We start from the raw sequence: 27,938 nt of genomic DNA on the forward strand, positions 1-27,938 counted from the left end.
GGGGGGCATATATCTGTTCTAGTGTTCTCTTTGGATAAATGCCCAGAAGTGGAATTGTTGGTTCACATGGTAGTTCTTTTTTAAATTTTTTGAGGAACCTCCATACTGGTTTCCATAGTGGCTGCACCAATTTACATTTCTACCAACAGTGAAGGAGGGTTCTCTTTTCTCCACATTCTGGCCAACACTTGTTATGTTGACTTTTTGATAAGAGCCATTCTGAAAGGTGTGAAGTGATTAGCAATTGTGGTTTTCTTGGTTCTTGGTGGGGGTGCCCGCACCTCACGCCTTTTGGGATCTTAGTTCCCAGACCAGGGACTGAACCCTCGGCCATGTCAGTGAAAGTGTGGAGTCCTAACCAATGGACTGCCAGGAAATTTCCCTCATTGTGGTTTTCATTGCCTTTCCCTGATGATTAGTGGTGTTGAGCATCTTTTCATGTGCCTGTTGACCATCTGTATGTCTTCTTTGGAAAAATGTCTATTCAGGTCCTCTGGCCGTTTTTCGTTTCTTTTCTTTTTTTGAATTTTTGAATTTTATTTTATTTATTTTTTTATACAGCAGGTTCTTATTAATTATCCATTTTATACATATTAGTGTATATATGTCAATCCCAATCTCCCAATTCATCCCACCACCACCACACCCAGCCCTGCTTTACCCCCTTGGTGTCCATACATTTGTTCTCTACATCTGTGTCTCTATTTCTGCCCTGCAAACCAGTTCATCTGTACCATTTTTCTAGGTTCCACATATATGCGTTAATATACAATATTTGTTTTTCTCTTTCTGACTTACTTCACTCTGTATGACAGTCTCTAGATCCATCTACGACTCTACAAATGACCCAATTTCGTTCCTTTTTACGGTTGAGTAATATTCCATTGCATATATGTACCACATCTTCTTTTTTTTTTCTTTTTTTCTTTTTTTTTCGATACGTGGGCGTCTCACTGTTGTGGCCTCTCCCGTTGCGGAGCACAGGCTCCGGACACGCAGGCTCAGCGGCCATGGCTCACGGGACCAGCTGCTCTGCTGCATGTGGGATCTTCCCGAACCGGGGCATGAACCCGTGTCCCCTGCATCGGCAGGCGGACTCTCAACCACTGCGCCACCAGGGAAGCCCCCACATCTTCTTTATCCATTCATCTGTTGATGGGCATTTAGGTTGCTTCCATGACATGGCTATTGTAAATAGTGCTGCAATGAACATTGGGGTGCATGTGTCTTTTTGAATTATGGTTTTATCTGGGTATATGCCCAGTAGTGTGATTGCTGGGTCATATGGTAATTCTATTTTTAGTTTTTTAAGGAACCTCCATACTGTTCTCCATAGTGACTGTATCAATTTGCATTCCCACCAACAGTGCAAGAGGGTTCCCTCTTCTCCACACCCTCTCCAGCATTTGTTGTTTGTAGATTTTCTTATGATGCCCATTCTAACTGGTGTGAGGTGATACCTCATCATAGTTTTGATTTACATTTCTCTAATGATTAGTGACGTTGAGCATCTTTTCTTATGTTTGTTGGCCATCTGTATGCTTTGGAGAAATGTCTGTTTAGGTCTTCTGCCCATTTTTGGATTGGGTTTTTGTTTTTGTAATATTGAGCTGCATGAGCTGTTTATATATTTTGGAGATTAATCCTTTGTCTGTTGATTTGTTTGCAAATATTTTCTCCCATTCTGAGGGTTGTCTTTTCATCTTGTTTATGGTTTCCTTTGCTGTGCAAAAGCTTTTAATTTTCATTAGGTCCCATTTGTTTATTTTCCATTTCTCTAGGAGGTGGATCAAAAAGGATCTTGCTGTGATTTATGTCATAGAGTGTTCTTCCTATGTTTTCCTCTAAGAGTTTTATAGTGTCCGGTCTGACATTTAGGTCTCTAATCCATTTTGAGTTTATTTTTGTGTATGGTGTTAGGTAGTGTTCTAATTTCATTCTTTTACATGTAGCTGTCCAGTTTTCCCAGCACCACTTATTGAAGAGATTGTCTTTTCTCCACTGTATATCCTTACCTCCTTTGTCACAGATTAGTTGATCATAAGTGTGTGGGTTTATCTCTGGGCTTTCTATCCTGTTCCATTGATCTATATTCTGTTTTTGTGCCAGTACCATATTGTTTTGATCACTGTAGCTTTGTAGTATAGTCTGAAGTCAGGGAGTCTGATTCCTCCAGCTCCATTTTTTTTCCCTCAAGACTGCTTTGGCTATTTGGGGTCTTTTGTGTTTGCATATAAATTTTAAGATTTTTTGTTCTAGTTCTGTAAAAAATGCCATTGGTAATTTGATAGAGATTGCATTGAATCTGTAGATTTCTTTGGGTAGTAGAGTCATTTTCACAATATTGATTCTTCCAATCCAAGAACATGGTATATCTCTCCATCTGTTTGTATCATCTTTAATTTCTTTCATCACTGTCTTATAGTTTTCTGCATACAGGTCTTTTGTCTCCCTAGGTAGGTTTATTCCTAGGTATTTTATTCTTTTTGTTGCAATGGTAAATGGGAATGTTTCCTTAATTTCTCTTTCAGATTTTTCATCATTAGTGTATCAGAATGCAAGAGATTCCTTTGCATTAATTTTGTATCCTGCTACTTTACCAAATTCATTGATTAGCTCTAGTAGTTTTCTGGTAGCATCTTTAGGATTCTCTATGTATAATATCATGTCATCTGCAAACAGTGACAGTTTACTTCTTTTTTACCAATTTGTATTCCTTTTATTTCTTTTTCTTCTCTGATTTCCATGGCTAGGGCTTCCAAAACTATGTTGAATAATAGTGGTGAGAGTGGGCATCCTTGTTTTGTTCCTGATCTTAGAGGGAATGCTTTCTGTTTTTCACCATTGAGAATGATGTTTGCAGTGGGTTTGTTGTATATGGCCTTTATTATGTTGAGGTAGGTTCCCTCGATGCCCACTTTCTGGAGAATTTTTATCATAAATGGGTGTTGAATTTTGTCAAAAACTTTTTCTGCATCTATTGAGATGATCATACGGTTTTTCTTCTTCAGTGTGTTAATACGGTGTAGCACATTGTTTGATTTGTGTATATTGAAGAATCCTTGCATCCCTGGGATAAATCCCACTTGATCATGGTGTATGATCCTTTTAATGTGTTGTTGGATTCTCTTTGCTAGTATTTTGTTGAGGATTTTTGCATCTATATTCATGAGTGATATTGGTCTGTAATTTTCTTTTTTTGTAGTATCTTTGTCTGGTTTTGGTATCAGGGTGATGGTGGCCTCATAGAATGAGTTTGGGAGTGTTCCTTCCTCTGCAATTTTTTGGAAGAGTTTGAGAAGGATGGTATTAGCTCTTCTCTAAATATTTGATAGAATTCGCCTGTGAAGCCATCTGGTCTTGGACTTTTGTTTGTTGGAAGATTTTTTTTCATCACAGTTTCAATCTCATTACTTGTGATTGGTCTGTTCATATTTTCTGTTGCTTCCTGGTTCAGTCTTGGAAGTTTATACCTTGCTAAAAATTTGTCCATTTCTTCCAGGTTGTCCATTTTAGTGGCATAGAGTTGCTTGTAGTAGTCTCTTAGGATGCTTTGTATTTCTGTGGTGTCTGTTGTAACTTCTCCTTTTTCATTTCTAATTTTATTGATTTGAGTCTGCTCCCTCCTTTTCTTGATGAGTTTGGCTAAATGGTTTATCAATTTTATTTATCTTCTCAAAGAAACAGCTTTTAGTTTTATTGATCTTTGTTATTGTTTTCTTTGTTTCTATTTCATTTCTTTCTGCTCTGATCTTGATGATTTCTTTCCTTCTGCCAACTTTGGGTTTTGTTTGTTCTTCTTTCTCTAGTTCCTTTAGGTGTAAGGTTAGATTGTTTATTTGAGATTTTTCTTGTTTCTTGAGGTAGGCTTGTATTGCTGTAAACTGCTTTTGCTGCATCCCACAGGTTTTGGATCGTCATGTTTTCATTGTCATTTGTCTCTAGGTATTTTTGGTTTCCTCTTTGATTTCTTCAGTGATCTCTTGGTTATTTAGTAACATATTGTTTATCCTCCACGTGTTTGTGTTTTTTACGTTTTTTTTCCCCTGTAATTGATTTCTAATCTCATAGTGTTGTGGTCGGAAACGATGCTTGATATCATTTCAATTTTCTTAAATTTACTGAGGCTTGATTTTTTTTTAATTAATTTTTTTTAAATTTATTTTTATTATTAATTAATTAATTAATTATTTGTGCTGTGTTGGGTCTTCGTTTCTGTGCGAGGGCTTTCTCTAGTTGCGGCAAGTGGGGGCCACTCCTCATCACGGTGCGCGGGCCTCTCACTATCGCGGCCGCTCTTGTTGTGGAGCACAGGCTCCAGACACGCAGGCTCAGTAATTGTGGCTCACGGGACTAGTTGCTCCGCGGCATGTGGGATCTTCCCAGACCAGGGCTCGAACCCGTGTCTCCTGCATTGGCAGGCAGTTTCTCAACCACTGCACCACCAGGGAAGCCCTGAGGCTTGATTTTTGACCCAAGATGTGATATATCCTGGAGAATGTTCCATGCACACTTGAGAAGAAAGTGTAATCTGCTGTTTTTGGATAGAATGTCCTATAAATATCAGTTAAATCTATCTGGTCTATTGTGTCATTTAAAGCTTGTGTTTCCTTATTAATTTTCTGTTTGGATGATCTGTCCACTGGTGTAAGTGAGGTGTTAAAGTCCCCCACTATTATTGTGTTACTGTCAATTTCCTCTTTTATATCTGTTAGCAGTTGCCTTATGTATTGAGGTGCTCCTATGTTGGATGCTTATATATTTATAATTGTTTATCTTTTTCTTGGATTGATCCCTTGATCATTACGTAGTGCCCTTCCTTGTCTCTTGTAACATTCTTTATTTTAAAGTCTTTTTTATCTGACATGAATATTGCTACTCCAGCTTTCTTTTGATTTCCATTTGCATGGAATATCTTTTTCCATCCCCTCACTTTCAGTCTGTATGTGTCCCTAGGTCTGAAGTGGGTCTCTTGTAAGCAGCATATATATGGGTCTTGTTTTTGTATCCATTCAGTGAGCCTGTGTCTTTTGGTTGGAGCATTTAATCCATTCACGTTTAAGGTAATTGTTGATATGTATGTTCCTATGACCATTTTCCTAATTGTTTTAGGTTTGTTTTTGTAGGTCCTTTTCTTCTTTTGTGTTTCCCACTTAGAGAAGTTCCTTTAGCATTTGTTGTAGAGCTGGTTTGGTGGTGCTGAATTCTCTTAGCTTTTGCTTGTCTGTAAAGCTTTTGATTTCTCCATCGAATCTGAATGAGATCCTTGCTGGGTAGGGTAATCTTGGTTGTAGATTCTTCCCTTTCATCACTTTAAGTATATCATGCCACTCCTTTCTGGCTTGTAACGTTTCTGCTGAGAAATCAGCTGTTAACCTTATGGGAGTTCCCTTGTATGTTATTTCTCATTTTTTCCCTTACTGCTTTCAATAAGTTTTCTTTGTCTTTAATTTTTGCCAGTTTGATTACTATGTGTCTCAGCATGTTTCTCCTTAGGTTTATCCTGTATGGGACTCTCTGCACTTCCTGGACTTGGGTAACTATTTCCTTTCCCCTGTTCGGGAAGTTTTCAACTATAATCTCTTCAAATATTTTCTTGATACTTTCTCTCTCTCTTCTCCTTCTGGGACCCCTATGATGCAAATGTTGTTACGTTTAATATTCTCCCAGAGGTCTCTTAGGCTGTCTTCATTTCTTTTCATTCCTTTTTCTTTATTCTGTTCCACAGCAGTGAATTCCACCATTCTGTCTTCCAGGTCACTTATCCGTTCTTCTGCCTCAGTTATTCTGCTATTGATTTCTTCTAGTGTATTTTTCATTTCAGTTGTTGTACTGTTCATCTCTGTTTGTTTGATCTTTAATTCTTCTAGGTGTTTGTTCTTTAATTCTTCTAGGTCTTTGTTAAACATTTCTTGCATCTTCTCGATCTTTGCCTTCATTCTTTTTCCAAGGTCCTGGATCATCTTCACTATCACTATTCTGAATTCTTTTTCTGGAAGGTTGCCTATCTCCACTTCATTTACTTGTTTTTCTGGGGTTTTATCTTGTTCCTTCATCTGGTATATAGCCCTCTGCCTTTTAATCTTGTCTATCTTTCTGTGAATGTGGTTTTTGCTCCACAGGCTGCAGGATTGTCCTTCTTCTTGCTTCTGCTGTCTGCCCTCTGGTGGTTGAGGCTATCTAAGAGGCTTGTGAAAGTTTCCTGATGGGAGGGACTGGTGGTGGGTAGAGCTGGGTGTTGCTCTGGTGGGCAGAACTCAGTAAAACTTTAATCTGCTTGTCTGCTGATGGGTGGGGCAGGGTTCCCTCCCTGTTGGTTGTTTGGCCTGAGGCAACCCAGCACTGGATAGTACCAGGCTCTTTGGTTGGGCTAATGGCAGACTCTGGGAGGGCTCACGCCAAGGAGTACTTCCCAGAACTTCTGCTGCCAGTGTCCTTGTCCTCATGGTGAGACACAGCCACACGCTGCCTCTGCAGGAGACCCTCCAACACTAGCAGGTAGGTCTGGTTCAGTCTCCTATGGGGTCACTGCTCCTTCCCCTGGGTCCCGATATGCACGCTACTTTGCGTGTGCCCTCCAAGAGTGGAATCTCTGTTCCCCCCCCCCACCCCCGTCCTGTCGAAGTCCTGTAATCAAATCCTGCTAGCTTTCAAAGTCTGATTCTGTAGGAATTCCTCCTCCCTTTGCTGGACCCCCAGGTTGGGAAGCCTGACATGGGGCTCAGAACCTTCACTCCAGTGGGTGGACTTCTGTGGTATAAGTGTTCTCCAGTTTGTGAGTCACCCACCCAGCAGTTATGGGATTTGATTTTATTGTGATTGTGCCCCTCCTACCATCTCATTGTGGCTTCTTTGTCTTTGGATGTGGGGTATCTTTTTTGGTGAGTTCCAGTGTCTTCTTGTTGATAATTGTTCAGCAGTCACTTTTGATCCCTGTGCTCTCGCAAGAGGGAGTGAGAGCATGTCCTTCTACCCCGCCATCTTGAACCAATCTCTCCCTATGGCCGTTTTTCAATCCAGTTGTTTGTTTTCTTGATGTTGAATTGTATGAGTTCTTCGTATATTTTGGATATCAATCCCTTGTCAGATATATCATTTGAAAACATCTTTTTCCATTCAGCAGGTGGCCTTTTCCTTTGCTGATAGTTTTCTTTGCTGTGCAAAAGCTTTTTAGTTCGATGTAGTCTCGTTTGTTTATTTTTGCTTTTGTTTACCTTGCCTGAGGAGACATATCCAAAAAAATATTGCTAAGACTGATATTAAATAGCAGACTCCCTGTGTTTTCTTCTAGAAGTTTTATGGTTTCAGGTCTTACATTTTAGTCTTTAATCCATTTTGAGTTTATTTTTGTATGTGGTGTGAGGACGTCTTTTCCCCATTGTATATTCTTGCCTCTTTTGTTGTAGATTAATTGCCTGTATAAGTATGAGTTCATTTCTGGGCTCCTTATTCAGTTCCATTTATCTACGTGTCTGTCTGTTTCTGTGCCGGTACCATACTGTTTTGATTACTGTGGATTTTTATATAGTTTGAAATCAGAGAGTGTGATACCTCCTGTTTTGTTCTTCTTTTTTAGGATTGTTTTGGCTGGATTACTTGTGAAACTAATAAAGCTTAATCTTCAGACTTCTACTTGCATGGGTTCCTTCTAAAGCAGTGTATGTACATTTATAATTTTTTTATTTTGTAATTTTAATTTTACATTATTTTTTCCAAAGAACCCCCCCTCCCTAATTGTTTAAGCTTCAGGGTACACAAAATCTGTACCTACTCCTGCATAGAGGACAAAAACCTAGTGAAATCCTATCATGCAGATATAATCATGGTTAATTCTCCAGATGTTTTCCTGTGTCACAATATATTACTGTTTACAAAAATTGGATTGTATTCTTTTTTTTTTTTTTACATCTTTATTGGAGTATAATTTCTTAACAATGGTGTGTTAGTTTCGGCTTTATAACAAATTTAATCAGTTATACATATACATATGTTCCCATATCCCCTCCCTTTTGCGTCTCCCTCCCACCATCCCTATCCCACCCCTCCAGGCGGTCACAAAGCACCGAGCTGATCTCCCTGTGCTATGCAGCTGCTTCCCACTAGCTATCTACCTTACATTTGGTAGTGTATATATGTCCATGCCTCTCTTTTGCTTTGTCACAGCTTACCGTTCCCCCTCCCCATATCCTCAAGTCCATTCTCTAGTAGTTCTCTGTCTTTATTCCTGTCTTACCCCTATGTTCTTCATGACATTTTTTTTCTTAAATTCCATATATATGTGTCAGCATACAGTATTTGTCTTTCTCTTTCTGACTTACTTCACTCTGTATGACAGACTCTAGGTCCATCCACCTCATTACAAATAGCTCAACTTCGTTTCTTTTTATGGCTGAGTAATATTCCATTGTATATATGTGCCACATCTTCTTTACCCATTCATCCGATGATGGACACTTAGGTTGTTTCCATCTCCGGGCTACTGTAAATAGGGCTGCTATGAACATTTTGGTACATGTCTCTTTTTGAATTATGGTTTTCTCAGGGTATATGCCCAGTAGTGGGATTGCTGGGTCATATGGTAGTTCTATTTTAGTTTTTTAAGGAACCTGCATACTGTTCTCCATAGTGGCTGTACCAATTCACATTCCCACCAGCAGTGCAAGAGTGTTCCCTTTTCTCCACACCCTCTCCAGCATTTATTGTTTCTAGATTTTTTGATGATGGCCATTCTGACTGGTGTGAGACGATATCTCATTGTAGTTTTGATTTGCATTTCTCTAATGATTAAAGATGTTGAGCATTCTTTCATGTGTTTGTTGGCAGTCTGTATATCTTCTGTGGAGAAATGTCTATTTAGGTCTTCTGCCCATTTTTGGATTGGGTTGTTTGTTTTTTTGTTATTGAGCTGCCAGAGCTGCTTATAAATTTTGGAGATTAATCCTTTGTCAGTTGCTTCATTTGCAAATATTTTCTCCCATTCTGAGGGTTGTCTTTTGGTCTTATTTATGGTTTCCTTTGCTGTGCAAAAGCTTTTAAGTTTCATTAGGTCCCATGTGTTTATTTTTGTCTTTATTTCCATTTCTCTAGGAGGTGGGTCAAAAAGGATCTTGCTGTGATTTATGTCACAGAGTGTTCTGCCTATGTTTTCCTCTAAGAGTTTGATAGTGTCTGGCCTTACATTTAGGTCTTTAATCCATTTTGAGCTTATTTTTGTGTATGGTGTTAGGGAGTGATCTAATCTCATACTTTTACATGTCCCTGTTCAGTTTTCCCAGCACCACTTATTGAAGAGACTGTCCTTTCTCCACTGTACATTCCTGCCTCCTTTATCAAAGATAAGGTGACCATATGTGCGTGGGTTTATCTCTGGGCTTTCTATCCTGTTCCATTGATCTATCTTTCTGTTTTTGTGCCAGTACCATACTGTCTTGATTACTGTAGCTTTGTAGCATAGTCTGAAGTCAGGGAGCCTGATTCCTCCAGCTCCATTTTTCGTTCTCAAGATTGCTTTGGCTATTCGGGGTCTTTTGTGTTTGCATACAAATTTTAAGATTTTTTGTTCTAGTTCTGTGAATAATGCCAGTGACAGTTTGATAGGGATTGCATTGAATCTGTAGATTGCTTTGGGTAGTAGAGTCATTTTCACAATGTTGATTCTTCCAATCCAAGAACATGGTACATCTCTCCATCTATTTGTATCATCTTTAATTTCTTTCATCAGTGTCTTATAATTTTCTGCATACAGGTCTTTTGTCTCCTTAGGTAGGTTTATTCCTAGATATTTTATTCTTTTTGTTGCAATGGTAAATGGGAGTGTTTCCTTGATTTCACTTTCAGATTTTTCATCATTAGTGTATAGGAATGCCAGAGATTTCTGTGCATTAATTTTGTATCCTGCTACTTTACCAAATTCATTGATTAGCTCTAATAGTTTTCTGGTAGCATCTTTAGGATTCTCTATGTATAGTATCATGTCATCTGCAAACAGTGACAACTTTACTTCTTCTTTTCCGATTTGGATTCCTTTTATTTCCTTTTCTTCTCTGATTGCTGTGGCTAAAACTTCCAAAACTATGTTGAATAAGAGTGGTGAGAGTGGGCAACCTTGTCTTGTTCCTGATCTTAGAGGAAATGGTTTCAGTTTTTCACCATTGAGGACGATGTTGGCTGTGGGTTTGTCATATATGGCCTTTATTATGTTGAGGAAAGTTCCCTCTATGCCTACTTTCTGCAGGGTTTTTATCATAAATAGGTGTTGAATTTTGTCGAAAGCTTTCTCTGCATCTATTGAGATGATCATATGGTTTTTCTCCTTCAATTTGTTAATATGGTGTATCACGTTGATTGATTTGCGTATATTGAAGAACCTTTGCATTCCTGGAATAAACCCCACTTGATCATGGTGTATGATCCTTTTAATGTGCTGTTGGATTCTGTTTGCTAGTATTTTGTTGAGGATTTTTGCATCTATGTTCATCAGTGATATTGGCCTGTAGTTTTCTTTCTTTGTGACATCTTTGTCTGGTTTTGGTATCAAGGTGATGGTGGCCTCGTAGAATGAGTTTGGGAGTGTTCCTCCCTCTGCTATATTTTGGAAGAGTTTGAGAAGGATAGGTGTTAGCTCTTCTCTAAATGTTTGATAGAATTCGCCTGTGAAGCCATCTGGTCCTGGGCTTTTGTTTGTGGGAACATTTTTTATCACAGTTTCAATTTCAGTGCTTGTGATTGGTCTGTTCATATTTTCTATTTCTTCCTGATTCAGTCTTGGCAGGTTGTGCATTTCTAAGAATTTGTCCATTTCTTCCAGGTTGTCCATTTTATTGGCATAGAGTTGCTTGTAGTAATCTCTCATGATCTTTTGTATTTCTGCAGTGTCAGTTGTTACTTCTCCTTTTTCATTTCTAATTCTATTGATTTGAGTCTTCTCCCTTTTTTTCTTGATGAGTCTGGCTAATGGTTTATTAATTTTGTTTATCTTCTCAAAGAACCAGCTTTTAGTTTTATTGATCTTTGCTATTATTTCCTTCATTTCTTTTTCATTTATTTCTGATCTGATTTTTATGATTTCTTTCCTTCTGCTAACTTTGGGATGTTTTTGTTCTTCTTTCTCTAATTGCTTTAGGTGCAAGGTTAGGTTGTTTATTCGAGATGTTTCCTGTTTCTTGAGGTAGGATTGTATTGCTCTAAACTTCCCTCTTAGAACTGTTTTTGCTGCATCCTATAGGTTTTGGGTCATCGTGTCTCCATTGTTATTTGTTTCTAGGTATTTTTTAACTTCCTCTTTGATTTCTTCAGTGATCACTTCGTTATTAAGTAGTTTATTGTTTAGCCTCCATGTGTTTGTATTTTTTATGATCTTTTCCTGTAATTGATATCTAGTCTCATAGCATTGTGGTCGGAAAAGATGCCTGATACAATTTCAATTTTCTTAAATTTACCAAGGCTTGATTTGTGACCCAAGATATCATCTATCCTGGAGAACGTTCCATGAGCACTTGAGAAAAATGTGTATTCTGTTGTTTTTGGATGGAATGTCCTATAAATATCAATTAAGTCCATCTTGTTTAATGTGTCATTTAAAGCTTGTGTTTTCTTATTTATTTTCATTTTGGATGATCTGTCCATTGGTGAAAGTGGGGTGTTAAAGTCCCCTACTATGATTGTGTTACTGTCGATTTTTCCTTTTATGGCTGTTAGTATTTGCCTTATGTATTGAGGTGCTCCTATGTTGGGTGCATAAATATTTACAATTGTTATATCTTCTTCTTGGATCGATCCCTTGATCATTATGTAGTGTCCTTCTTTGTCTCTTCTAGTAGTCTTTATTTTAAAGTCTATTTTGTCTGATATGAGAATTGCTACTCCAGCTTTCTTTTGGTTTCCATTTGCATGGAATATCTTTTTCCATCCCCTTACTTTCAGTCTGTATGTGTCTCTAGGTCTGCAGTGGGTCTCTTGTAGACAGCATATATATGGGTCTTGTTTTTGTATCCATTCAGCCAGTCTGTGTCTTTTGGTCAGAGCATTTAGTCCATTTACATTTAAGGTAATTATCGATATGTATGTTCCTATTCCCATTTTCTTAATTGTTTTGGGTTCATTATTGTAGGTCTTTTCCTTCTGTTGTGTTTCTTGCCTAGAGAAGTTCCTTTAGCATTTGTTGTAAAGCTGGTTTGGTGGTGCTGAACTCTCTCAGCTTTTGCTTGTCTGTAAACGTTTTAATTTCTCCATCAAGTCTGAATGAGATCATTGCTGGGTAGAGTAATCTTGGTTGCAGGTTTTTCTCCTTCATCACTTTAAATATGTCCTGCCAGTCCCTTCTGGCTTGCAGAGTTTCTGCTGAAAGGTCAGCTGTTAACCTTATGGGGATTCCCTTGTGTGTTATTTGTTGTTTTTCCCTTGCTGCTTTTAATATGTTTTCTTTGTATTTAATTTTTCACAGTTTGATTAATATGTGTCTTGGCGTATTTCTCCTTGGATTTATCCTGTATGGGACTCTCTGTGCCTCCTGGACTTGACTATTTCCTTTCCCATATTAGGGATGTTTTCAATTATAATCTCTTCAAATATTTTCTCAGTCCTTTTCTTTTTCTCTTCTTCTTCTGGAACCCCTATAATGCGAATGTTGGTGCATTTAATGTTGTCCCAGAGGTCTCTGAGACTGTCCTCTGTTCTTTTCATTCTTTTTTCTTTCTTCTGCTCTGCAGTAGTTATTTCCACTATTTTATCTTCCACATCACTTATCCGTTCTTCTGCCTCAGTTATTCTGCTATTGATCGCATCTAGAGTATTTTTCATTTCACTTATTGTGTTTTAAATCATTGCTTGATTCATCTTTAGTTCTTCTAGGTCCTTGTTAACTGTTTCTTGCATTTTGTCTATTCTATTTCCAAGATTTTGGATCATCTTTACTGTCATTATTCTGAATTCTTTTTCAGGTAGACTGCCTATTTCCTCTTCATTTGTTAGGTCTGGTGGGTTTTTATCTTGCTCCTTCTCCTACTGTGTGTTTTTCTGTCTTCTCATTTTGCTTATCTTACTGTGTTTGGGGTCTCCTTTTAGCAGGCTGCAGCTTCGTAGTTCCCATTGTTTTTGGTGTCTGTCCCCAGTGGCTAAGGTTGGTTTAGTGGGTTGTGTAGGCTTCCTGGTGGAGGGGACTAGTGCCTGTGTTCTGGTGGATGGGGCTGGATCTTGTCTTTCTGGTGGGCAGGTCCACATCTGGTGGTGTGTTTTGGGGTGTCTGCGGACTTTTTATGATTTTAGGCCACCTCTCTGCTAATGGGTGGGGTTGTGTTCCTGTCTTGCTAGTTGTTTGGCATAGGGTGTCCAGCACTGTAGCTTGCTGGTCGTTGAGTGAAGCTGGGTGCTGGTGTTGAGATGGAGATCTCTGGAAGATTTTCGCCGTTTGATATTATGTGGGACTCGGAGGTCTCTTGTGGACCAGTGTCCTGAAGTTGGCTCTCCCACCTCAGAGGCACAGCACTGACTCCTGGCTCCTCAATTTGGGATGATTTGTTGTCTATTCATGTATTCCACAGATGCAGGGTACATCAAGTTGATTGTGGAGCTTTAATCCGCTGCTTCTGAAGCTGCTGGGAGAGATTTCCCTTTCTCTTCTTTGTTCTCAGAGCTCCCCGGTCTCAGCTTTGGATTTGGCCCCGCCTCTGCGTGTAGGTCGCCGGAGGGTGTCTGTTCTTCGCTCAGACAGGACAGGGTTAAAGGAGCAGCCGCTTCGGGGACTCTGGCTCACTCAGGCCACGGGGGAGGGAGGGGCACGGAGTGCGGGGCGAGCCTGCAGCGGCAGAGGCCGGCGTGACGTTGCACCAGCCTGAGGCGCGCTGTGCGTTCTCCCAGGGAAGCCGTCCCTGTATCCTGGGACCCCGGCAGTGGCGGGCTGCACAGGCTCCCTGGAAGGGGGGCGTGGACAGTGACCTGCGCTCGCACACAGGCCTCTTGGCGGCGGCAGCAGCAGCCCCAGCGTCCCACGCCCGTCTCTGGGCTCCGCGGTTTCAGCCGCGGCTCGCACCCGTCTGTGGAGCTCCTTTAAGCAGCGCTCTTAATCCCCTCTCCTCGCGCACCAGGAAACAAAGAGGGAAGAAAAAGTCTCTTGCCTCTTCGGCAGCTCCAGAGTTTTCCCGGACCCCCTCCCGGCTAGCTGTGGCACATTAGCCCCCTTCAGGCTGAGTTCTCGCCACCAGCCCCAGTCCTCTCCCTGCGCTCTGACCGAAGCCGGAGCCTCAGCTTCCAGCGCCGCCCGCCCTGGCGGGCGAGCAGACAAGCCTCTCGGGCTGGTGAGTGCCAGTCGGCACCGATCCTCTGTGCGGGAATCTCTCCGCTTTGCTACCCAGGTACGTGGGGAGTTTCTTGCCTTTTGGGAGGTCTGAGGTCTTCTGCCAGCGTTCAGTAGGTGTTCTGTAGGAGTTGTTCCACGTGTAGCTGTATTTCTGGTGTATCTGGATTGTATTCTTTGTAGTATCTGGCAACATTATTTTTTTCCCTTAATATATTTGAGCCTCCCCCACCCCTTTTTTTGACCTAAAAACATTTGATTGAAAGATTTAAATAGTTCAACCAGAAGTGAAATATAACAGAACTAAACCAAAAGGAGAAGGACAGTACAGCTAGCACCATGACACAGGGAGAGGAAAGAGTATGTAGAGCAGGCCTCACTGTTACAGACATGCTGCCTCAGTAACCTATGTATCTGCTTGGTATCACCTAACACAGCTGTAACTGTACAATTACTTGTGTAATTTTTATTGACCTCAGCCTCCTGCATGACATTTTAAACACTTTGGGATAGTGATGGTGGCCTGATACAGAGTAGGTGTTCAACAGATATCTGTTGAATAAATCCTTGAGTGTTTGGATGTTGAGGATTGAGTTCAAGGGAATACTGGATGTGGAAATTAGTAGGAACTCAGCCAAGAGTGTCAGATGTCAGAGAATTGTTGGGAAGATGTGTTTTAGCGAGGGTGTTAATGTTGTATCTGGAGAACCAGTAAGGAAGGGTCTAACTTAACTCCCAAGTGCTACAGAATGGGCAGGGTGGCATTTTAGAAAGGACACTGATAATTTAGAAGGAGAAGATGTGGATTTAAATCAGTTTTGAGCAGGGAATGGGAAGCAAAATTTTTAACCTATAATGGGGCCCCTAGCATAGTACCTGATATATAGTCAATGCTCAGTAAATCATTTTTTATTCTGAATCTGAAGCTAGAGATCTGCGTTTGGCCTGGGAGCAGAAGCAAGATGAAACTAAGAAGGGAAAGGAGATTATTTACTTAAGCTGGACAAAACTGAGTTCAGTTATGCAGTGAGCGTGGTTTGGGCTCTGAGATACTTCACCTCGTGGCAAAGCTACTTCTTACACTAATGGTTGCTTTGAGAGTCAGTGGCAGAGGGGAAGGAATTGGTATATGAGGTAGAGTTGCCATCCCAAAGTTCCAGTCCATCCTTTGGGTGGTGTCAATAGGTGAATCCATAAATGACTTCTGGGGAGTCCTCTCCCTCAGTTGGGGAGACTCTAGTACTTTTTCACCATTACACACTGGTGACGAGGGTATGGATATTATGTGTATTTGGGCACCAGATCTTCAGCTGCCTTCTATTAACACATAGGAAAGGCATTGGAAACCAATGGTTGTGCCAGAGAGCCCAGGAAAGAGCCATGGCCCAAAAACTATAGGGTCATCTGTTTTTCCCTGACATTCATGTCCCTTTCAGGTGGAGGGTGGACCCAGGACAATGGCTGCTGTTCATAATTTGGAGATGGAAGAGGATGTGAATCTGAATAGGGATAGAGAGATGAAAGAAATGCTGGAAGAGGAGAAAATGAGAGAGGACAGGGCAGGTAAAGATCCCTTCAAGCTTAAAAAGGTCCACAGGACTGTCTCAAAATGGATGCTTCCTGAACCGGTGCGAAGAACATACCTGGAAAGAGCTAACTGCCTCCCGCCCCCTGTGTTCATCATCTCCATCAGCATTGCTGAGGTAAGCATTGGGGGTGGTGGGCACTGGTGCAAGGACCCCTGGGGGGTTGCACACACACTGCGGCTTTAGATCAGGTCTAGATAAGAGACTGGAAAACGTAAGAGGAGAGCTTGGCGATGGCAAGTACAGCACACACAGAACTCGACCTCACCCTCTCCAGAGTTCCCTTCCCAGCTTTTTCTTATGTTCCCAGTCACTTTTAGCCAAGGGTTGAGTTTTATTTTTCAAACAACTCCCCTGCCCATCAGTGACCACAGTTTTAGTGGTTTCGTTTCATTTTAGTTTGTGGGGACTTTAGAAATCAAATAATTTTGGGGTTGCAAATTGGTTTGATCTCATGAACCAACTTTGATTGATTGGTAAGGTCTATCAGGAGCCATATGTTTAGAAGAATTATAAGTTGCCTCCAGATTTCAGTAGGAAAAAAATGGGATCCTCTAATGATGTCTAATATGGGCAGCATGTAGTGGGTTTCAGACTCTGGTCTAGTCAGCCCTCTTGTTTTCCAGAAAAGAGTGCAAGGCCCAGAGACGTGGGGCGATTTGCCCAAGGCCACATACTTAGTTATTTGGCCAGGAGTGGGCTTCTCCTGAGCCTCATCTCACCCAGCTTTTTCTCCCACACCATGATGCCTCATAAAGGAATTGACAGAGGATGGCTGCCTGTGGGGTGTGACTTTAGGGCCATTAGGAAGTCATCCTCTTAATTCCCACTGATGCCTCAACTTCCTTATCAGGGACTGTATTAGTCAGGATTCTTTAAAGAAGCAGAACCAATAGGATGTATACACCCTCACACACACACACATTATCTATCTATCTATCTATCATCTATCTACATACACATGTATATGGAGAGAGAGAGATTGATTTATTTTAAGGAATTGACTCATGTAATTGTGGAGGCTTGGCAAGTTTAAAATCTACAGGGTAGGCCAGGACTGGAGACCTGGGGGTAAGACTTATAGTTGAAGGCCAAAGGCCATTTTAAAAATATATATATTTTATTTATTTAATTAATTTTTTTGGCCGCGTTGGGTCTTAGTTGCAGCACGCAAGGTCTTTTTTTTTGTTGCACCATGCGGGCTTCTCTCTAGTTGTGGTGCACGGGCTTAGTTGCCCCGCGGCATGTGGGATCTTAGTTCCCCAACCAGGGATCAAACCCGCGTCTCCTGCATTGGAAGGTGGATTCTTTACCACTGGACCACCAGAGAATTCCCTAATTAAAAATTTTTAAACAAATTTGGGAATCCCCTTGCAGTCCAGTGGTTAGGACTCAAAACTTTCACTGCCAGGGGCCTGGGTTTGATCCCTGGTTGGGGAACTAAGATCCCACAAGCCATATGGCATGGCCAAAAAAAAAATATATATTCTTTTTTAAAACAAATTTTTTATTTTGGAATAATTTTAGCTTTATAGAAAATTTGCAGAGATAGTACAGAGAGTTCCTGTATACCCCTCACACAATTTCTCCCATTGCTAATATCTTATATTTCCATAGTACATTTGTCAAAACTAAGAAACTCATATTAGTATATTAGTATTAACTAAACTACAGGCTTAATTTGGCTTTTACCAATTTTTCCATTAGTGTCCTCTTTCTGTCCCTCTTGTACCCTCGAACCCAGGGTATCATGCTGCATTTAATTTTCACATTCCCCCCAGTTTACTCTGATCTGTGACAGTGTCTCAGTCTTTTTTTTTCTTTAAAATATGTTGTTTATTTTTTCTCCAATTATAAAAATAATACATTGTCCAAACAGATAGTTTAGAAAACACAAAAATCCACCCAGGAAAATGACAACAAAAGCCCTTTCATTCCACCAGCCAGAGATGAGCGCTGCTGGTGTCTCTACGAAGGCACATCTGAGGCCGTGTGCCCAGCCCAGGGCTCTGCAGAACTGAGGTTGGGACTGCAGGCCGTGAACCTACAGCGAGACACACATAAGAAAGTCAAGCAGGATAAAGGCGGAGTCTTGTCCTCCAACAACTAGAAACCGTTTCTCCCTCCTCGGCACATGGTGAGGGCCAGCGTCCCAGGCCCCGCAGAGACACCCCAGCAGCTGCCTGGGGAGCACAGTCTACCCAGACGCTCTGGAATGATTTTGAAATCTGGAGCGGATTCACGGCTACCTGTGTGCTAATTTCACTCACGTCTTCCAAATCTGCTGCTCCCTGGGCCAGTAGCGGGTGGGGAGAGGGCTCTGGCCGGGGTGCCCGAGGGGCCTGGACACGGGCCATCACTTGCAGAGAAACGCCCGGGAGCCACGCATCTCACAGGGGACTGGCCTGCCGGGACCTCACCACGTATAGACGATGCCTTTAAGTCCGGGCAGAAGACAGAGAACTCACACTAAAAGGAAGGCTGCAGTAAGGCTCCAAAGTTTCTGCACATAGAGCGGTGGCCTTAAAATCTCCTCCCCTTGACCTTTTTTTTTTTTTTTTTTTTTTGCGGTACGCGGGCCTCTCACTGTTGTGGCCTCTCCTGTTGCGGAGCACAGGCTCCGGACGCGCAGGCTCAGCGGTCATGGCTCACGGGCCCACCCGCTCCGCGGCATGTGGGATCTTCCCAGACCGGGGCACAAACTCGTGTCCCCTGCCTCGGCAGGCGGACTCTCAACCACTGCGCCACCAGGGAACCCCGCCTTGACCATTTTTGATGCTGCAGAGCCCCATCCACCCGGGGACACAGGAAGAGCATGTCTGGGCTCCCTGGGGACAGGGCTGGCCTTTCCTCCTCTCAGCCAGATGCCCACGTCCATGGCCACAGGCAACGCCCCAGGGCTCCACGGGGCACAGCGGGGATCTGCGGGCAGGGACTCCGAGCCTGTGGATGCGACCGCGGGTTCCAGAGCGGGGACCAGGAGATGGGAGTTGGATTCCCAACTCTGCCGCCCGCCGCCCTTGGACCAGGCAGTCTCTTGGGCCTCCGTTTCCTCGACTATAAAACAGGAATAACGCCCACCTCAGGGGCTACTGAAGGGACTAAATAAAACATGAGAAGCAGGTCACAGCACTGGCGCATCTCAAGGGTCAATAAATGTCACAGTACCCATCACTCTTTCCCATTAACCTGCTTCGTGTCAACCCTGTGGCTCTCATTTTTTAAAAAATTGTCCCTCTGAGCACTGACCAAAGCCTGGGGGGTAAATGGGGGTAAATGGGAGGTTTATCCTATCCAGAGCCAACCTGAGTTTATATCCAGCCAGGCCTGCCAGGTGGCGAGAACCCATGAGCCAATGGCCTGGATCCTGGATCAGAGAATAATACATTGTTTTTTAAGCTTTATAGAAAATTTGCAGAGATAGTACCGAGAGTTCCTGTATACCCCTGTATACCCCAGAGTTCCTGTATACCCCAGATAGTACAGAGAGTTCCTGTATACACCAGAGTTCCTGTATACCCCTCACACAATTTCTCCTATTGCTAATATCTTATATTTCCATAGTACATTTGTCAAAACTAAGAAACTCATGTGCAACCCAGTGAGGGCTCTGCCAGGGCTGCGTTCAGACTGGAGAGCAGACAGGGCCCAACAAAGGACAGGCTTGTGCGGAGGGGCCCTGTGGGGGGCACCGAGGCGATGCAGGCAGACCTCAGGGGAAGGAAGCCCTTTCACCGGCCAAGCTGGAACCCTCCCTGCAAAACAATGAATCCCCCATCATTGTTTTGCCTTTAATCATATTTTAAACACTTAACATACGAACATCTGTTCCTTGATGTTTTGTCTGTTCGTCTGTCATCAAAATGAAAGTCCAGAACCTTCCGTACTAATTTTAAAGTCGGGCTGAACATTTAGTAATGAACAAAGCTGCTTAAATTTCCCTTTAATTTTGTCTAAGTCTTCGTGAAGTTTATCATAAGTAGGGTCATCATAAGGGAATTTCTGAATCATTGCAATCAACGATTCTAAGACCTTCATCTACTTGCTATCTTTCTCAGTGGAGCAACCGTGCAGGACACATCTCCAAGCAAAAGCGAAACCTTGGTAGCACCTGATCTCAGATCCGATTTTAGCTCCATGAAACGTGCCATGCTGCCTTCCTTCAATCATACCCAAACTACTTCCTTCTTCATAGCCTTCCTGATACCCTTCCCTGTGAAACCTCTCATCCACCATCACGATGGCGTCGAATGTGTCCTGACTTCCGGCCGTGGCGGCAGCCGCCCCTGCCCCTGCCCCTGCCTCTGCCTTTACCCCTCGTAAGGGCAGACCTTATGAGGTCTGCCGCCGCAGACCCGCGAGGCTTGTGCACAGATGCACCAGTCCTGGGGAGGTGAAGTCCACTTCCCAGTTTCAGTCTTTGCTTTCCATGGTTTTGATAGTCTTGAGGAGTACTGGCCAGGTATCCTGTAGAATGTCCCCCAGTCTGGGATGTCTGATGTTTTTCTCATGATTAGACTGAAGTTATGGGTTTGAGGGAGGAAGACCACAGAAGTGAAGTACGCTTCTCATCAGATCACATCAGGAAGCAGAGGATAGGGGACATCCACATGACATCCCTGTGACATTAACTTTCATTACTTGGTTAAGGTCATATTTTCCAGGTTTCTCCACTGCAAAGTTACTATTTTTCCCTTTTCCTCCTCTATTCTTCAGAAGCCAGCAGTGACTTAATTTCATATTAAGTTGTAAATGAATGACCAAATAGTGAGTGTGGGAAGATGATGGCAGTGGGTATTTAAGAGGGGAAAGTGGGTTCGAAAGATTCTTCTTTGAAGTTTGGTCTACGGCTGCTCCTAATCGCTGGAGGAAGTGCCTACAGTTGTATGGTCAGATATATGGCAGGGAATTGAATTCCTGTCATCTTCTGAGCACATGCTAGGGAGTGGCCCTCTTGAGAGCTAACTGTTTGAAACAGAGGTAGTGCCCGTGGGCTTTAATGGGGCCTCTCTCTGCAGAAGGTGTGGTTAACGTCTGTGTCTGCCCCTCCCTGTCAGCTGGCAGTGTTCATTTACTATGCTGTGTGGAAGCCGCAGAAACAGTGGATCACCTTGGACACTGGCATCTTGGAGAGTCCCTTTATCTACAGTCCTGAGAAGAGGGAGGAAGCCTGGAGGTTTATCTCATACATGCTGGTGCATGCTGGGTAAGGACTGACAGTTAAGTCACTGATGTCAGAGGTGACTATAAGTCATTGTAACCCCGAGCATTTGTTCGGTGCTTTATTACTGATCAGGAACTTTCACGTCCATAATCTTGTTTGATCCTCATGGCAACCCCAGGAGGCATGTATTACTCCTGCTGTTTCGTGTCTGAGGCTTACGGGATGTAGACTCTTGCTCCGTGTCCCACAGCTAAGTTGTAGAGTGAGGATCTCAACCCATTAGTGCTAACTCTAGGTCCAGTGTACTTTGTATTGAATCGTAACTGCCTAATATTGGTATGTATGTAGGAATATTAATGAGAAGAGAAATCGTTACCAAACCAAAAGTGTGTTCTTCAAGCTGTGTGATGTTGTTAAATGTTCCTTTGAACATGTGAATCATCAGTGCCATCCTCCCCACCTCTGCCAAACACTCAAAAAATTAATTCATGAGCATTTCGATGAGTGTATAATAATGTTCATTTAGAATAATACAAGCAATAGGTGCGGCGAGCAGGGGCTACTCTTCGTTGTGGTGTGCAGGCTTCTCATTGCTGTGGCTTCTCTTGTTGAGGAGCACGGGCTCTAGGCACGCAGGCTTCAGTAGTTGTGGCTCACAGGCTCAGTAGTTGTGGCTTGCGGGCTCTAGAGCTCAGGCTCAGTAGTTGTGGTGCATGGGCTTAGTTGCTCCATGGCATGTGGGATCTTCCCGGACCAGGGCTTGAACCCTGTCCCCTGCATTGGCAGGCAGATTCTTAACCACTGCGCCACCAGAGAAGTCCCTGCTTACAGTTTCTTAAATGCTAATAGCCTTCTGACCTTGCTCAGAATCCGTGATTCACCATGCCCACTGCAGTGAGCAGCTCGCTGCTGGCCCCTCCTCTCTGGTGGACTCCTGGGGTTTCAGATGAGGCCAACTTCATGTATGCAACCTACCCAGCCCTGGATCTTGAAAGATAACTCTGGCCAGTGGCTAAATAGGAGTCCATGGCAGGACACAGGGCTCAGAGGCTTGACAAGTTAGGGACAAAATCACCAATTGCCCCATTTCTGTGGATACTTCCACACTTTAGTTTTTCCATTTAACAAGTATGTTCGAAGCAAATGTGGCTTCTGCACTCAAAGACTTTAAAATTATAAGGGGGAACAGTCAGTTAAATAGTAATGCAAGGCAGTATAGTATTACAGTATACTGTAGTTATTTAACGTCTTTGTGCCTCAGTTTCCACATCTCTAAAATGGGGTAATAGTACCTACCTCATAAGGTTGCTGTGATTAAATGAGACAATGGTTTTAACAATTTTTACAGTGTCTGACACATATAGTAAGGTGCTCAAAAAGAATTCGCAAGGCTGTGTAGGACATGTCACATATGGGGTTGTATAAATTAGGGATGCTTTTGGATGCAAGTGACAAGAAAATGTAACAGGGGCCTAAACGAATGTAGGTAAATCTTTTGCCCATATAAGAAGCCCAGCAGTAGCTGGTTGGTTCATCTGTTTAATGAAGCCAGGACTCTTGATCCTGTGCTGACATCTCTGCTTTTCCCTTCACCTTTCTGTCATGGTTGCAAGTTGGCTGCTGTAGCTCTGCATTCAAAGCAGGAAGGGGGAAGAGGTAGTACCAGGTACTGGTGACATCCATCCCTTTTGTTTAGATAGAGGCTCTCTTAAAAGTCTCCTAGCAGTGTTCTTACCTGTGTCTCATTGGCCAGGACTACGTGACCTGGCTACCCCTAGCTAAGAGAGGTTGGGAAAATCAATACCAGCTCTTCTACCCTCACTAGAGGAGGTAGACAAGGGATAAAGAAATGGATGTTGGATTAACTACATAAATATAAACAGAAAAAGGGGATGATCAGGATGGGGATGGCTTCACAGATGACATGGATTCAAGTTGGACCTTGAAGGGTGCATAGAATTTGGATGAAAAAAATTAGTATTTCTCTTCTGGGTAAATGACAGGATCTCAGCATTATGCCACTTCTACTCTAGCTGTTGAGCAGCGGAAAGAGTGCTTGGGGTGATTCTTTGGGGTTTTGTGCTATTAGTCACTTTGTCCTCACACTGTTCCCAGAGGACGGGATGGGATAGCTTTCTTTGAACTTCTTGTTCCAATTCACACGGTGCACATATTTCAAAAACCTGTTTATGTCTGAGGTCTCCATAAGATTGGTGTAACTGTCCTGGCTAGGCTGTTCTGTGCTGAATTATGTGTTACCTCTCACGTCTTTGAAGATGGCTTGTACAGTGAGAGTTGTGGCTGGATGCACATGTGGCCTAAAGGTAAGTTATCTGTTCTGTAGGGTTTGCCCAGAGAACCTCTTCAGCAGTCTGCTGGATATCTGTTAAGTAAATTAGAATTCAAAAACATAATCCCTAAAACTACTATGAAAGTGGCTGCACTTTGTGAAAGATTCAACACCTGTGTTATTTTTTAACTTTTTGGTTTAACCCAAAATCTCTTAAAAAAAAATAAAGCATTGTGCTACATGGCAAGTAAATTAAGGATTACTGTAATGTGGTAATTTGCTAAATTACATTCAGAGATTCTCCAGAGATGCTTGTGGGGTTTGACAAGTAAAATAACGTGAATTTCACTTAAAAATATTTTTCCCTATTTAAAAAGTATAATAAAAAGCATCTGTACTCAAAAATGTTATATGCCAAATTATGGTACATGGGAGATACCAACTTTAGCTATTGTTACTAGGTAACTTCTTTTTTTTTTCATTCTGGTGAACTTAAAAAAAAAAAACCTTTTTAATGTAGAACTGGGAATGAAGTTTCTCTTCCCATCTCTGTTTCATTAAAGACTATCCTGAACTTGCAAGACAGGTTGTTTAAAAATCTATTGAAATTTCGGGGCTTCCCTGGTGGCTCAGTGGTTAAGAATCCGCCTGCAAACTCAGGGGACACGGGTTTGAGCCCTGGTCCAGGAAGATCCCACATGCCGCGGAGCAACTAAGGCCATGCACCACAACTACTTTGCCTGCGCTCTAGAGCCCGCGAGCCACAACTACTGAAGCCCGCGAACCTAGAGCCCGTGCTCTGCAACAAGCGGGGTCAAGGAAGAGTAGCCCCTGCTCCCCCCAACTACAGAAAGCCCGCGCTCAGCAACAAAGACCCAATGCAGCCAAAAAAAAAAAAAATCGATTGAAATTTGACTCTACATGAGTGAATTAGTATTTTCTCAGTACTACTATGCAACCAAAACAAAAGCATATGCTGAAGCTGACGTATGATGGCAGTTGTCATCTAAACCCCGTAACTGCAAGCTTATTTCCTTAAAGAAGCCTCATTGCTGTTTGTTTGACATTATCAGTAATTGTTGTAAAACAGAGCTTATAAAATAAATGTATACTTCTGGGACTTCCCTGGCGGTGCAGCGTTTGAGACTCCGCACTTCCACTGCAGGGGACACAGGTTCGATCCCTAATCCGGGAACTAAGATCCCGCATGCCGCACAGTGTGGCCAAAACAAAAAACAAAAGTGTACTTCTAAAATGTCCTTTTATCTGCTTTACATATTGAGGCTTCATGTAAGATTTTATTTTTTAAGAAAGTCGCCTAAAAAAATTGGAAAGTGGAATTCAAGTTAAGCAAATTCTTAACTAAAAACAACACATCAATGCCTGTTAATCTCCCAAGGAAATAACTGCCTGGGCTAGTCATAATATTTGACAACTGTGTTTGTCTCTGCAGAGTTCAGCACATCCTGGGGAATCTTGTTATGCAGCTCGTTTTGGGTATCCCCTTGGAAATGGTCCACAAAGGCCTCCGCGTGGGGCTGGTGTACCTGGCAGGAGTGATTGCAGGTTAGTGTTCTGAATGCAACACAGAATCAACACCTTTGGACTCTTAGGAGGTAATAAACAAAGGTAATAAACATTTTTAAAAAAATAAATTTTATTTATTTATTTTGGCTGCGTTGGATCTTCGTTGCTGCTCACGGGCTTTCTATAGTTGCGGGAGCAGGGGCTTCTCACTGCGGTGGCTTCTCTTGCTGTGGAGCACGGGCTCTAGGCACGCTGGCTCAGTAGTTGTGGCTCACGGGCTTAGTTGCTCCGCGGTATGTGGGATGTTCCCAGATCAGGGCTTGAACCCATGTCCCCTGCATTGGCAGGCAGATTCTTAACCTCTGCGCCACCAGGGAAGCCTGGTAATAAACATTTAAATCAAGATTTATTGCATTCCTCATATGTGCTAGGGTACCTGATAAGTTTAGAAATACGTTGATTAGAGATAAGATAAGCGTATAGAGAGGTCTTTGTGCCCATTCTCAGGTACCTCACAGTCAGACAGGGTTTTGCGCCATTGGAAACTGAGTAGTTTGGTGTTCAGGTGTATATATTGGATAAAGGACTAAAGCCAGAAGGTCCTTATTTGTCAAGACTAATGATTTCGGGAAATAAGGTGATCAGGATTGCATTTAAGGAAGATAACTTCAAGAGAATGTTGAGAATAGCTAAAGGGACCCAAAGACTGGGTAGGGGCTATCATCCTGGGACTAGCAGCATATGCCAATGATCTCTCATATTGGGTGTGCCAAAGATGATTCATTAGGGTGTGAGCAGAAAATATTAGAACTCCTATCTATCCATTTATTTCTTAGAAACTTTACAAAATTAAACTTTTTATTTTGAGATAATTATAGATTTACACTGTAAGAAATTAAGTACCTAAAGGTCCCATGTACCCTTTAACCAGTTACCCACAATGGTAACAGCTTGCAAAACTATAATACAGTATCCTAATCAGGACATCTACACTGACACAAAGTACAAAATATTTCCAACACACAAAGATTCCTCACAGTTGCATTTTTACAGCCATACCCTCTTCTCTCCCACCCCTTACATGTTCCTTTACCCCTGGCAACCACTAATCTGTTGTGTCTATCATTTTCTCACTTCAAGAATGTTATATAAATAGAATAATACAGTATATAGCCATTTAGGATTAGCCTTCTTCACTCAGCATAAGTCTCTGGAAATTCGTGTAGGTTGTTGCATGTTTCAATAGTTCATTTTTATTGCTGAGTAGTATTCCATGGTGTGGATGGAAAACCACAAGTTTAATCCTTCACTCATTGGAGGACATTCCAGTTTTGGGCTATTACAAATAAAGTTGCTATAAACATTTGTGTACAGGTTTTTGCAAACATAAGTACAGTTTTGTGAACATGAGTTTTCATTTCTCTAGGATAAATGTCCAAGAGCAAGTTGGTTGTGTTGTATGGTAACTGTATATTCAGTTTTTTAAGAACCAGCCAAAATGTTTTTCAGAATAGCTGTTTCATTTTACTTTCCTCCCAGGTTTGTATAAGTGATTCAGTTTTCTGCATCCTCACCAGCATTTGTCACTATTTTTAATTAATTAATTAATTAATTAATTAATTAATTAATATTTTTGGCTGTGTTGGGTCTTTGTTGCTGCTTGCAGGCTTTCTCTAGTTGCCGCGAGTGGGGGCTACTCTTTGTTGTGGTGTGCAGGCTTCTCATTGCGGCGGCTTCTCTTGTTGCGGAGCACGGGCTGTAGGCATGCGGGCTTCAGTAGTTGTGGCACACGGACTCAGTAGTTGTGGTGCATGGGCTTAGTTGTTCCACGGCATGTGGGATCTTCCCGGACCATGGCTCGAACCCATGTCTGCTGCATTGGCAGGCAGATTCTTAACCACTGCACCACCAGTGAAGTCCCTGTCACTATTTTTAATTTTAGCTGTGCTCACACATGCGTGATCTCATCATGGTCTTAATTTGCATTTCTCTAATGGCTAATGATGTTGAACATCTCTTCATGGGCTTATTTGCCATCTGTGTATCCTCTTCAGTGAAATGTCTGTTCATGTCTTTTGCCCACTAACTAAATAATTAGGTTTTTTTTAACTGTTGAATTTTGAGAGTTCTTCATATATTCCAGATCCCAGTCCTTTATCAAATATGTAGTTTACAGATATTCTCTTTCAGTCTGTAGCTTGTGTTTTCATTGTCTTAACAGGGTCTTTCACAGAGCAAAAGTTTTTAATTTTGATGAAGTCCAGTTTATCAGTTTTTCCTTTTATGAATCAAGCTTTTGGTGTCATGTCTAAGAACTCTTCACCGAGCCCTAAGTTTTGAATATTTTCTCCTATGTTATCTTCTAAAGTTATGGTTTGCACTTTACATTTAAGTATGTGATCCATTTGAGTTGGTTAGTTTTTGTATAAAGTGTGATGTTTAGATTTTCTTTTTGTTTGTTTATTTGCCTATGGATATCCAAATATTCTGAAATAATCTGTTGAAAAGACTATTCTTCCTTCACTGAGTTGCTTTTATACCTTTGTCAAAAATCAGTTGGCTGTAGTGGTTTTTTTTTAATAAATGTATTTATTTATTTTTGGCTGCGTTGGGTCCTCATTGCTGTGCACAGGCTTTCTTTAGTTGTGGCGAGCGGGGGGCTACTCTTTGTTGTGGTGTGCGGGCTTCTCATTGCGGTGGCTTTTCTTGTTGTGGAGCACAGGCTCTAGGTGCACGGGCTTCAGTAGTTGTGGCTCGCGGGCTCTAGAGTGCAGGCTCAGTAGTTGTGGCGCACGGGCTTAGGTGCTCCGTGGCACATGGGATCTTCCTGGACCAGGGCTTGAACCCGTGTCCCCTGCATTGGCAGGCAGATTCTTAACCACTGCGCCACCAGGGAAGCCTTGGCTGTAGTTTTTTGGAACAATTTCTGGTTTCTCCTTTTTGTTTCATTGATCAATATGTCTACCCCTCCACCAACACCACATAGTCAGTACCACTGTAGCTATATAGTAAGTCCTGAAATCAGTGAGAGGGATTCCTCTCATTTTTTGCTCATTTTAAAGATTACTTTATGCATTTTTC

At 42.1% G+C, this 27,938-nt stretch overlaps 1 protein-coding gene and 1 pseudogene across 3 annotated transcripts in view; one reads left to right on the forward strand and one right to left on the reverse strand.

The window, feature by feature from the left end:
* Positions 1-27,938, forward strand: part of RHBDL2 (rhomboid like 2) — a 66,261-nt gene that overhangs the window by 20,856 nt on the left and 17,467 nt on the right. For both annotated transcript variants that reach the window (XM_081225824.1, XM_081225823.1), the window contains 3 exons: positions 15,727-15,993; positions 20,934-21,082; positions 24,784-24,896. In XM_081225824.1, the coding sequence (XP_081081950.1) occupies positions 15,748-15,993; positions 20,934-21,082; positions 24,784-24,896 (508 nt within the window). In that variant the 5' untranslated portion in view covers positions 15,727-15,747. The remainder of the gene's footprint in view (positions 1-15,726; positions 15,994-20,933; positions 21,083-24,783; positions 24,897-27,938) is intronic.
* On the reverse strand, positions 19,660-20,616 carry LOC308612671 (protein LTO1 homolog; annotated as a pseudogene). The gene is made up of 2 exons: positions 20,518-20,616; positions 19,660-20,184 (listed from the first exon to the last, which is right to left on the reverse strand). The product of its transcript is annotated as a protein LTO1 homolog (transcript).

This window comes from Mesoplodon bidens, assembly GCF_964165515.1.
Source record: "Mesoplodon bidens genome assembly, chromosome: 2".
NCBI classification, from domain to species: domain Eukaryota; kingdom Metazoa; phylum Chordata; class Mammalia; order Artiodactyla; family Ziphiidae; genus Mesoplodon; species Mesoplodon bidens.